Raw genomic sequence first — 13,246 nt, 5'->3', positions numbered from 1 at the left:
AGTTTGGAATACTCTTTGATTCTATCATTTAATTTGACTTTAATCCGGAACTATTTGGCTTCTTCTAAAATAAAACTGTATTGTTTATGTTTTATTTGGTGCTATCATTGAAATATGAAAAAAAAACAAGATGGCGACCCGCCCAAAATGAACTATTTTGGTAATTTAGCTTTGTTCTTTAGTCTTTGGGATTGGAATGTGGTAAATACATCAAGATCACAGAAAGGACACAAAATGGCTGACCTCCTTCCATCTTTCATTTGAGGGTTGCCAGATAATTTGGAGGCAACGTTGCCAAATTTCAGATTAAAATGGTCGCCATGCGTGTTTAGCCTAGCGTAGCGTTAACCTCGGACCGCACATTGCGACGCGGTGGGGCCTGATGTGGCCCCCGACCCGCCATTTTGAGTTGTTTACCTGATGGTTTTCTGTCCAGTCATGATGAACATTCATTCATACATTCCATATTTGGTATCAATCACGTAGCGGTTGGTAAGATTTCGCAACTGGGAGTTGTCGGTGAACGGTCGCCAAATGGCTAACCGGACGCCACAATGACGAGGCCATAAAAATAGAGAATAAAAAACAAAACAAAAAGAATCAAATCAACCGACAACATCAAAGCACTGAATATGAATAGTGGAATAATGTCGGTTAGCGAGCGCTTTGTGCTAGCTAGCGCTTTGATGTCCCGTTTTTGAACCCGGGTCGTCAATTACGATGATTGACAGCAGTTACGAATGTCAAATGTGACAAAAGCGGTCGTAAATCGTGGCCGCGAAAACAAGCCTGGCTTTGCTTTGCCTTCCAAAAAAGGAGAGGCAAGCAAAACAGGAAGTAGCGCAAACCGCGCTTTGCTAACTCAATAGTTACTTTGTGTTCTTTACACACACAAAAAACTGAAATGAAGTAAACGTAAGGCAGGAATCGGTGACTAATCGAAAAAGAATCCGCGCTTAAATTGTTAACTGCCATAAATAGCGCTAGGCGGCCATTTTATTTGAGTGGGAGATCAAATTACAGTTTTTCAGGGAGTCACAAAGGTCAAAAAGGCTGTTGACAGAGGAAGACGGCCATTTTGTGTCTAAACGTGCCCTCAACTTGACCTTTTTTCAACGTAAATTATTATTTTTTTTGTCAAAACTGGACAAATGGAAATCAAGGTTAGAAAAATATAATTTAAAAAATTAAAGTCCGGGCAGATTTTAACTTATTGGCCCAAAAGTCAAACACACTTGACTAAAGTAGGCGGCCATTTTGGTTAAAAATGTATCCTCATTGTTTTTATTTTTTTTACATAAATTGATTTTGTTTAATTTGGGGCAATTTTCTTTTCTTCTTTCTTGGCGGCTACTAACGAGGAATCCAAAAAGTCAAAAACAATCTTAACTAAAGAAGGCGGCCATTTTGGTTCAAAAAAAGTACCCTCTATTTTATTTTATTCTATACATAAATAAATATGATTTAATTTGGGGCAATTTAGGACATTTTCTGTTGTTACCGGATAACTTCCTGTCAATTTTGGGCCACATACGGGTCATTTCCTGTCGATTTTGGGTCATATCTGTAGTTTTGGACGTCCAATTTCCCAGAGGCCGGCAGGCAAATTTTTCCCAGAAATCACGTGGCTGCGCTGGTCAGATTGGAGGAGGGCAAGGCGTCATTTGTCAGATATGGCCCTCTCCATCATCCCGGGCCACGCTTCATCAAGCGGGCGACGACGTAATTAGCCCGGCTAATCGACGGCGCGCTGCTTTGCGGCGATAACGGCGTTGGGCCGGCCGCAAAGACGCGCTCACTGAACAAGGTGATTTCACATCCTCCTAATTGTAGGCTAACTTGTTTCCAGCTTTCAGTCAATGCTTCTTTGACCCACAATTGACCAGAAAATCCACAGGACGTCACCCAAAATGGAACAGAATATCAACAGGAAGTGACCCAGAATAGACTTGAAGATCAACAGAATTGACCAGAAAATCGACAATTTTAATCTCGCGATTCCACATCTATAATCTCATAGTTTCACAATTAAAATCTCATAATTTCACAATTTTAATCTCATAATTTCACAATTTTAATCTCATAATTTTACAATTTTAATCTCACAATTTCACAATTTTAAACTCATAATTTCACAATTTTAATCTCATAATTTCACAATTTTAATCTCATAATTTCACAATTTTAATCTCGTAATTCTACAATTTTAATCTGGAAAAAGTACCACATTAATTTCTAAATATTAATTAATTTCCACCATAATATTAAAATCTGTAGCTTCGTCCTTGTCATATTTCATATTTAATCTGATAAATATGCGACCTAAAACCCAATATTTTCTAAAAAAATCAACTTTAATCTCCTAATATTTTGACAATACTTTTTTAAATTATACTATTTATTATAATATTATTTTATTTTTTACTGTACTGGACGTCCCGTGAAGGACAAAAGTTTTCTTGTCTTAAACCCGCACGACTTCTTCGCAACGGCAAAAAAAACCCAGGGGGCGTGGCCTATCCGCCCAAACTGACGACATGGTGACTTTACTGGAAACCCGTCGGGGGAAAAAAAGAAAAACAAAAAAACGGTGTCCCATGACCATTTGGCCAAAGAGTTCACACGAAAAAAAAGCCTTGGTCTGGTTGCCAGATTGGTCATTTTTTTCCCCGCCGACGAGCAAAAGGTACCCGGCGCTTCCCGCAATGAAAATTTCGACACGATGCGAGTCTTTTGTCCGACACCCCTGAATGGCCTTTTGTCCTTGTTGAACTTGAACTCACCGTTTCGTCATACGCGGGATGGGAAAAGAAAATATGCTCGTTTCTTTCAAGCCGCGGCACGAAAAAAATTCACGTCAAAAATGTCAAGAATTCTGCCCGGCGACAAATATTTTGGATCGGCAATGACGTGGGAAAAGTTTTCGTCGAGTTTTGGCAAAAGTATTAAATCCCATCTTATAAAAATAAATAATTTTTTTTTTAAATTGTGCGGTAGTAAAGTGGTTTTTCGTGCCTGGCTCGCATTTCTGATGGCCTGGGTTCGAACCCAGGTTGGTTATCATTGTGTAATTTGTATATTCTCCCCAGGAATTTGTGGGTTTTCTACAGGTACTCCGGTTCCCCCCCCACAACCCCAAAAAAAAATCATGCTAGGCTAATTAGATGCTACGTTGTTGCTAGCTATGAGTTATTGGTTGTCTGTTTCATTTTGCGGGGTGTCCCCTGTTGGCTGGGGTAGGGTCCAGCACCCCCAAAACCTTGTGAGGATAAACAGTTAAAAAAAAACGAATGAATGTATGTGATTTTTATATTATTTTCATATTATTTTCATTTTTTAATGATTATTTAAGACCGTGTTTTGATCTACAAGTCAATCAAACTGATTTTTTTAAATTATTTAAATATTTGTACATTTTTTATTTTATCATTTGATAAAAATATTTAGATTTTATAATTATTCATGTTTTTAAATATAATTAAATGAACAAACATTATAGAGAGTTCCAATACTTTTTCACCTATAGAAAGCTTACCTTTGTTCAAGCTCCTCCCCTTTCGAACAGGTGTTGACGATCCAATCAATGGTCGCTTTCCGTCAAAATGGATTGGACGTCTATTGCTGTCAATGGCAGACAAACAGTAAATACAATACAATTCCACTCATTACAGTACATTTGCTTAATTAAAAAAAGAACAATTAAAAAATAAAATTCCCATAGCAAAACATAAATAAACCCCATTATTAAAAAAAACATTTAATTCTACATTTATTTCTGTTAATAAAAACGTGCCTTTCACCTCCATATGTATTACATACATTTTTATTTTATTCTACAACCATATTAAAAATATGTCCACCCTTTTCAATTCAAATGGATTGGACGTCTATTTCCGCCAAAACAAATCTAAACAAAAGTCCCCAAAAATTACAGAACAAATAAATGAACATTTCCTCCCATTCATTAAAAAAAAATGTTTTTATTTTGATTCATAATTAATGATGATGACTAGTTCTATTATTATTTTTTTTTTCCTTCCAGGGAAAAACGATTGGACGTTTGTGGCCGTCAATGGCGGCCTCACAAACTTTATTCTCACAAAAAAAAAAAAAAAACAAGCAATGTTTGTTTTAAATGATTATGATTAAAAAGGATGACTGGCAGTTTGATGGATTTAATGACAGCTGTTATTATAAACTTTTTTTTTATTGGCAATGACTGACGGACGCCATGACACACACAAATAAAAATAATCAGGTTTTTTGTCTTTAATGTGTGGGCGTTTCATTTTTTTTTTTATGATGATGATTATGATCAAAAGAATCTCGGGTTAAAAGTTTAAGGGGGCGGGACCTTTGACAAAAAAAATGATTTTTAGTTTATATTTAACGAGGAAAAGAGTATTTTTGGGGGTCAGAAATCGGACCAGAATCTATAAAAAAAAATTTAAAATATTTTTTACGGTTATTTTATGTATTTTTTTTATTAGTTTACATTTTTTTATGCGGCACGTCCTGTTTTCATCACTGATTTTAAAAAAATAATAAGTTGACTAATTAGGACGTATTATTAGGCACAGAGAATGAAAGGTAAAATAATTATAAAATTAATAAGTCTTGACTGTATGTTGGAGTAGGTTCAAGCACCCCACGCGACCATTATGATTACTAATAGATGGTATGACAAAGAATAAAGTTTTGCTACAATATGAAACTATGAGAAAGTCATACGTCTATAATACGTAATATTAGACAAGATTAATATTATTAAGTAATATTAGACAATATTATTATACAAGATTGGAGTTGTTGGATTATGAGAATAACTATTCCAAATATGAGAATAACTTTTGAGAAAAGCTATTCTCAATATGAGAATAATTTATGAAAATACATATTTTCCTTATTAGAGTAAATTCTCATTATGAGTATGATTTATGAGAATAACTATTCTCATAATGAGAATAGCTGTTCTCAATATGAAAATTATGAAAATAGGGGTTAGGTTATGAGAATAACTAATCTCTATGTGAGAATAATTTATGAGAATACTTATTTTCCTTATTAGAATAACTTCTTATAATGAGAATAATTAAGAAGAATAACTATTCTCATAATGAGAATAGCTATTCTCAAGGTGAGGATAATTTATGAAAATAAATATTTTTCTTATTAGAATAATTTATCATTATGAGAATAATTTAAGTAAAAAATTAAGTATTTTCGTAATGAGAATAACTATTCTCATCATGAGAATAGTTATTCTGGATATGAAAATAACTATTCTGGATATGAGAATAACTATTGTGGATCATCATGGGAATTCATTCTAATAAGGAAAATCCGTATTTACATAAATTATTCTCATATTGAGAATAGTTGTTCTCAAAAGTTATTCCCATATTAGGAACAGTTCTTCTCATAATCCAACAACTCTAATCTTGTACATATTCTAAACCTTATTGTAGAAAAAATGATTTTAATCACTTGCACTTTCCCCCCAAATCAAATTCCCAATCAATCAAAAAAATAACAATAAAAATAAAATCATATTTCCATATTTTTCCCATCTAAATAGAACAAAAATAAAAAATCCCCTCCCGTGTTAGAAAGTCCATCTTGCAAATCCCATTAAAAAAGCGTTGCAATGTGATTCCTTTTGCTCTAAGCCGTCTTCCTATTATTTATATATACTTAAAAAAAACATATTTATCATTTCTTGGCCTTTTTAAAGTTTTTTAAAAAAAGGCATTCTGCTTCAAACAAGACGGCTCTTCTCTTTTCCGGCTTCTCTTCTCTTTTCCCACGTGCAAATGCTATCCCAGATTCAATTTCAGATATATGCTTTTCATCTTTTTTTATAAGGGGGGCAGAGGGGGGAGGGGGGTATTTAATATGCCGAAATGAGATCGCCCACACAAGCATTTCCTCCTTTTTTCTTCTTCTTTGGTTTTTTTTTTCTTTGTTATCGCATCTCCAATCAAGCGCGCTAAGTGGAGGCAATTTCCATTCTACGCACACCCGAAGAAAAGCCGTTATTGTCTTTGATTTTTCGAGTGTCTTTGAAGGGAGGGAATAGAACACCCCCCTTTTTTATATGAAGCCCTCCCCCGTGGATTTTTTTATCGGTAAATGAAGCGTATAAATGACCTGAAAGCGAGTGAAATGAATGAAATCGAATTGAGAACAATTCTGATCCGCGTGGAGGAAGAGGAAGAGGAGGAGGAAGAGGAAGATTGTTCTGGGGAGCGCTGGCGTGGAGATAAGATGCAAGCGCGTGCGTGTGGGTGGGCGTGCGTGCGGGAGGGTTGGGATATATTTCGATTTTAATCGAATTACAAAAAAAATATAGAGTGTAATTAAAAAATAAATTTAATCCGGAATAAATGAGTCGACATATTTTGAAAAAGAGGCATAATTTAGGTATGTTTTTTTTAAATCAGGTTTAAATGATTGGACATCTGAAAAATAGGAAGCATAATTTAAGGTCATTTTTTAAAATCGGGAATAAATGAGTCGACATATTTTGTAAAAGAAGCATCATTTACTATGTTTTTTTAATTGGGAATAAATTAGTGGAGATATTTTGAAAGAGAAGCACACTTTTAGTTTTATTCCTTAATCGGGAATAAATGACCGGAAACATTTTAAATAAAAAAGAAGCATAATTGAAGTTTAATTTTTTAATCGGGATTAAATGAGTCGACATTTTGGAAAAAGAAGCATCATTTGTGTACTTTTTTAATCAGGAATAAATGACTAGACATATTTTGAAAAATAGGCATTATTTAAATTCTTTTTTTTTTAAATGGGGATTAAATGACTCGGCATATTTTGGAAAGTAGCGTAATTTAAGTTATTTTTTTTAGTCGGGAATAAATGACTGGATATATTTGGAAGATGTTTACATTTTGTTGTTGTTGTTATATGTCAACTTCCTCAGTGTTTACGTGCTCTGAAAGTTCACAAAAAACATAAATACATTAAAATAGAAATTATATGTTTCTAGGAAAAGTAGAATATAACTTTATTGATATTTAATGAATAACACCGATGTGTTTTTAAGGGATAGCGACATTTTTTGGGGAAAATGTTTTTTAAAAAACTGTATAGAAATGAATGATATTATTCTACAGACGTTTAAAATATGAAGTATAACTAAAACTTCATAAGGAATTCAAAATATTACCCTAAAAATAATGTAATGATTAAAAATTATATGGAAATGATCATGGAAACCTTGTAATTAATTCTAGTAACGCCTAATAAGTAACAAGAACATGAAATTAAAAGGAACTTTTCGTTAGAAATTGCAAGAAATACTAAATATAAATTATATATGATAAATGATCCTGCAAATGTAGAATATTATTTTACACATGTTCAATAAATAACATTAACGTGAATGTCAAGTATAGTGAAAACTTCATCAGAAATCTCCAATATAGCAAAAAAGAATCATCTACTGAATATAAATATGACAAATAATAACGAAAACATTTCCATAATTCTACTAACATTTAAAAATAACAAAAATGTGTTTTTGAAGTATAAAAAGAACTTCAGAGATCATATACTGAATAAAAATCAATATTTCTACTGACATTCAACCAATATAACATTTTAACTCCCTTAAAATACACCCAAACTAAATACTATACTTTATACTTATTTAAATAAAAACAAACTGCCGAAACGAAAAAAATAAACTCCAATAAAATGAACACACGGCAACAGAACATAAAATCATTTTCCCAAAAGCTATTACAAGCCTTTATAAATAAATAAAACCACCCCTAAAAAACACGTACAACAAATCTAATCCCCCCACCTATAAACTCCATTAAAAAAACATAACCAAGCAAAAATTGCATTAACAAATCTTGACGACCCCCAAAAAATATATTTTAAAATGTTCAAAAATTTAAAGACACCCCCACCCCCAAAAAACTCGTCAAACAATTAAAAAGCCACAAAAACTCCAAACAATCCTGATTTAAAAGGTAAAAAAGAGCCCCCCTTTTATATTTTGGGGTGTTCAAGTTGTTCATTTCCAGTCTGAGCGTCCCCCATTCTTCCTCCCTGGCCCCCCCTCACCCTCCTCACCCTCCTCTTCCTCCCCTCCAGGGATAGATTGCACCTCCACTTGTGTGCAGCATATGTTCCCGACAGATAAAGTCAACAATTTGCACGTGGAAAATGAAATTCTTAATTAGAAGAGGCGCGTGCCCGCGCGTGCGAGCCCCCCCAGTCGACACACACACACACAAAACACACACTCACACACACATTAAATGAATTCCCATGTGTTTACGAAGTGAGTCTTTTGTCTTAATGAGTCAGCGCGCAAGTTAGGACACGTGATCACTTCTTTTCAAGAGTTTTTAAAATATATATATTTATTTTTTTGGGCCGAGTTGCCAAATTTATGAACAAGTAAGCGCAAGGCGATTTTAATTTAAAGTTTTTTTTGTTTTTTATAGGAAAAAAAATCCTACTTCCAGGAAGCCCCGGCAAATCTCGGCCGCGAAGCCGAAATAAGAGTCCGAAAGTCGGCTTGAATTCCAAGAAGTGTCCGGTCCTTCGGTTCGGTTCTCCGTAAAATTCGCCCGGGGAAAAAAAAATCAAAATCCCAGTCCGATTTAGTCAGAAGTCTCCTTAACAAAAAAAAAGCCATGAAATGAGGACAGATTGTCTTTTTTTATTGGACTCTTCTTCTCTTTGCCGCGCTGAACAAAGAGATGTCAAAAGCTTCTTATAGATACATGACATTTTTATTCGTCTCTTTTTTTCTTGTTCTCGAGATAGAAAATACACACAACTCCAACTTAAATTAAAAAAATACAGGGAATAAAATTAAAAAAGACAGAAAAATGTCATTTATAACCCGTATGTCATAAGTCCCAATTGCGCAAGGGCGTTTGTAAATAGTTTGCGGATAATCATTAAGAAGAAGAAAAATGCATTAAAATGTACACAATAAATAAAGTTAAAGGCCTCCTTAATAGTTGTAGTTTTGTGTGTGTTCTCCGTGTTTGTTTCCTTTTCTTCTGTCGCCGTTATATAAACATTTACAATTTGTTTCAAGCCTGTCCACCCGCCCGGGACAGGCGATATAAGACGAAAAAAATTAAAAAAAAAACAAATAAAAGGGAATTAAAAAGTTCTCCGGAATCTCCGGGGTTGGAGTTTTTTTTTTTAGTTTTTTGTTTTTTTTAATATGTACATGCGGGTTCGGAAGAGTTCTTGACGGGGGTGTGGGGGGGCGACGAGCCGGACGTTACATGGCGGCGGCGTGCGCGGACGAGTAGGGGTCAATGGCACCCTTGCTCATACCTGGGAAGAGGATGTAGGCCACGGGCGGCTGCAAACTGGACGCGGCGGACCATGCGCTGCAGTTACACGGCACCACGTAGCCCGGGTTCGTGGGCGACGGGTGGGTGTGCGTGTGCGGATGCGGGTGCTGCGTGGGGCAAGCCAGCGAACCGAAGGCGCCCCCTTGGTAACCTAGCGACGAGTAGGGCACCCCGCCGGCTGCAGCTGCGGCGGCGAGGGCGGCGTGAGACGACGGCGGCATGTCGCCCACCTTCTGGCCGAAGCCAGCCGCCGCCGCGTCCAGGAAGGACGAGTACGGCGAGGCGGCCGAAGAAGGCGGTAGGAAGGCCCGTGCCGCCGCCGCGGCCGCCGCCGCCGCCGCAGCAGCCTTCTCCGCCGGGCCGAGAAGCGCGTCCGACGGCAAGCCCTTGAGCGGCTCGCCGTCGGCCGTCAAGTAGGGCAGCGGGAAGACGTAGCGGTCCTTTTTTAAGAGGTTCTTGGGCTTACGCCGGGGCCGGTACTTGTAGTCCGGGTGCTCCTTCATGTGTTGCGCGCGCAGCCGCTTGGCCTCGTCGATGTAGGGTCGCTTTTCGGCCTCGGAGAGGAGCTTCCACTCGGCGCCCAGTCGCTTGCTGATCTCCGAGTTGTGCATTTTGGGGTTTTCCTGGGCCATCTTTCGACGTTGGCCACGGGACCAAACCATAAAGGCGTTCATGGGTCTCTTGATGTGGTCGGCCGGCTTGGACATGCCGAGTGCGTGGGGAAGGTTGGTGGCGAGGGGGGGAATGGGGGGCCACGACAGACCGAAAAGACGAAGAAAAGAAGAAGAAAAAAAAGAAGAAAAAACTTCGTCGGGACTTCTTCACCTGCTGCCGGGGATATGCGAGATGGCTGCGGGCATTACCACCCGTCTCGGGATGGGGGGGTCGAACAAAAGGAGAAGAAAAAAAGTCACGAGAAAGAAAAAAAAATCCAAAGCTAAAGTCCAACAAGGGTAGAAGAATCCACAAAAGGAGCGAGTGCCGACTCTCCAACAACTCTTCTTCGTCTTCTTTTATTTATTTATTTCTTCAATTTATCTCTCTTCTTTTTTCTTTTCCTTTTTTTTATCCGGCGTTCCGGCGGCGGCTCGATGGTTTCGTCCGCTGGCTGCTTCGCGCCTTTTTTCCGGAGCAGCACCTGGCCAGCCTTTCGCAAATGAGCGCGGAGAGCGACGTGGCGGGAGCCAAAAGCGCCGCTAAGTTCAAAGGCAGGGCTTGCGAGCGCCGCCACGTGACGTCACCAGGTGCCCGCGACGGGATGGGCGGGAGAGGAGGGGAGGGGACGACTCCTTCGTTGCCATGGACGCCCAAATACGTCCAATCCGATGATCCTCGTCCAAGAACTCCCTGAGAGCGATTCCATTTCGATCGGAACGGTTTGAAATGACGGCGAAATACGTCCAATCCACTTTGACGTGGGAAGGCGGGGCTTAAATCGTTTTTATGGTAAATTTGAGACCTTTTTGCACATTTTAAATCCGATTTTTGATGGGTTTTTTTTTAGCGATGAGTCACGTTTGTCTAAAATTTTCTACTAATGGTGATTTTTTTAGGTATTAACTCATTCACTGCCATTGACGGCGACGGACGTCCAATCCAGTTTGACCGGTTTTGCTCTTGTTTTGCCGTTCTTGGCAGTAAATGAGGTCATTTGAAGGTTTTTCACATTTTAAATGGTATTTTTGATGGGAATTATTCGAAGGTGAATCTAAGTTGGGGACATTTTGTACGTTTATAAATGTCGTAAAAAAATGGGGGAAATTGTTGGCTAGTAAAACATCATTAAATTATTCATAGCAAAAAACCTACATTCTGTAATTATATTTAATCCCTTTTGAAAATATATTTTCTAACACCCTAAAAACCAGCAAATATGAACTTTTTCAAAATGAGTTTTGATAAAAAACAGTTTTAACAAAAAATTAAATACCTTTTTGAACATATTTTAAAAACCGTTTTGAGGAAACATACTGGCATGTTGATTTTACCAAAATTCCAGAAAAATGCATGAAGAGAACTACATAAAAGGAAATTGGACATTAAACTTGTTATACCAAAAATAATTAAACTCCAAAGAACAAAACAACTTGATATGATAAGGACACAATCAAAATACAACAATTATGTAATAGAGGAGTGGCAGTTGAACTTTAAAAAAGCCGAAAATTACAACAATACATATATAAATAAAAATGTGAATAGTTTAAAACCTGGGGCTATAACTTTGTAGGTGTGGGAAAAGGGGAGACAAACTCGGGACCCAACTAATTCCTGGGTAAGCATGTGGGGGTATGATTTCGTAGGAGAGACCAAAGGGAGACAGACTTGGGGCCCGACTAATTCTTGGGTGGAGCGGGTGGGGATATGATTTATTAAGGGGAAGGAGCAGAAGGGAGATAGACTCAGATAGGCCCGACTAATTCCTGGGTGGGCAAGTGGGGCTATGACTTTGTAGGGGTGAAGAAAAGGGAGACATACTCGGGGCCCAACTAATTCCTGGGTGTGCGTTTGGGGCTATGATTTCGTAAGGGAGAGCTAAAGGGAGACAGACTCGGGGCCCAACTAATTCCTGGATAGGTGGATGGGGTATGATTTATTGGGGGAGACGGAAATGAGTTCGACTAATTCCTGGATCAGATAAAAAAAGATTGTGCAAAAAGCATACAAAACAAGTATCAGCAGATAAAATGACATCGATTCATACGATAATTAATATTGCACCATCTCCTAAAGGCTCTGCTGTGTGTTCGTTTCAAATCATGACGTCAATTCAACTATTTATAAGAAAACAAATGTAAATCATGGGAAAATACGGGCTATCGCGAGTACAATTTGAAACTTTGCTCCAATTCTTTATGAGATGACAATTCTTCTTAATTTTTTTTACCCTAAAACATTAGTTTTTTTGTTTTAATAATACTTGTGGATATAATTTATCATTGTTATAGTAGTTGACTGCCATTGACTAATGATAGACAATAACTTTTCACTGTATTTTATATATATATAAACACATTTATAAACATGTATATACTCCTTACATTTTTACACATTTATATAGTTTACTTTTGTATTATAAAAAGTATAATAAATTGTCAGTAATAAACTATTTAGCCTGTCAATCCAGTCAAATGAAATTGGACGTCAATCGTTAAGCCCCTCCTCCCTTTGGTGTAACTGTCCATGGTACTGAAGCTGTTTGCTCGGAGTCGACGGAGTGGAATTCCCCCGACCCCCTCCCCACCGGGCCACACAAACTGTCATCGGCTTTTGAACGCCGGCCTCCCTTTTAATGCCTCAGCGTCCAATAATATCACTTTTTTTTGCGCAAAACACACACAAATAAACACACACACGCTACTGAATAATATTTGCTGCGACTGCAAACAAGAGTTGAAATATGATCCTATGAACGTCACTCTTAACGTCGCCAAAACTCATCAGCGCCCCTGCAGGTGGCCCACACGAACTGCGCCTCATCAGCACTATTTTTTTCTTCAATTCCAATCAATTTTAACAAAAAAAAAACGTGCGTTTGTGGGTGAAGTTTGGGAATGGCGCTTTCCAAAATGGCGCGGTCCATGGTGGGGAGGAGGCAAAAGGTGATAAGAAGAGAACATGAAAGAGCGCCGGGGTCCGCGTTGGCAATACAATTAGGATTAAAGGGAGATGGGCTCCGATAAATCATCACAAAAGACCCCAAGATGTGACCTTCATTAACACAAAGAAATACGCGCTAGCAAGAGAAGAAGACACGGCTACACTCATATCAACCCAGCTATATTTACCTTATTTTCTCACATATAAGCCCTCCTAGCGTATAAACTGTACCCTCAAAATGGCCTTAAAATGGTTGAATTATACAATTTAATTAATTTAATATTATTATT

At 37.6% G+C, this 13,246-nt stretch overlaps 1 protein-coding gene across 1 annotated transcript; it reads right to left on the bottom strand.

Annotated features, from left to right (window-relative positions):
- Positions 1–8,681: 8,681 nt before the first annotated feature.
- Positions 8,682–10,776, bottom strand: sox14 (SRY-box transcription factor 14). The gene has a single exon (XM_077717895.1). The coding sequence runs from the start codon at positions 10,061–10,063 to the stop codon at positions 9,281–9,283; it is 783 nt and encodes a 260-aa protein (XP_077574021.1). The 5' UTR covers positions 10,064–10,776; the 3' UTR covers positions 8,682–9,280.
- Between the last annotated feature and the right edge of the window lie 2,470 nt (positions 10,777–13,246).

The sequence above is a fragment of the Stigmatopora nigra genome, chromosome 5 (assembly GCF_051989575.1).
Source record: "Stigmatopora nigra isolate UIUO_SnigA chromosome 5, RoL_Snig_1.1, whole genome shotgun sequence".
NCBI lineage: Eukaryota > Metazoa > Chordata > Actinopteri > Syngnathiformes > Syngnathidae > Stigmatopora > Stigmatopora nigra.
Note: the sequence above shows the minus strand (reverse complement) of the source record. Positions and strands in the feature narration are given on the sequence as shown.

Excerpts from the sequence above, each read along its gene's own strand:
- sox14 (XM_077717895.1), bottom strand. The coding sequence starts at position 10,063 with ATGTCCAAGCCGGCCGACCACATCAAGAGACCCATGAACGCCTTTATG.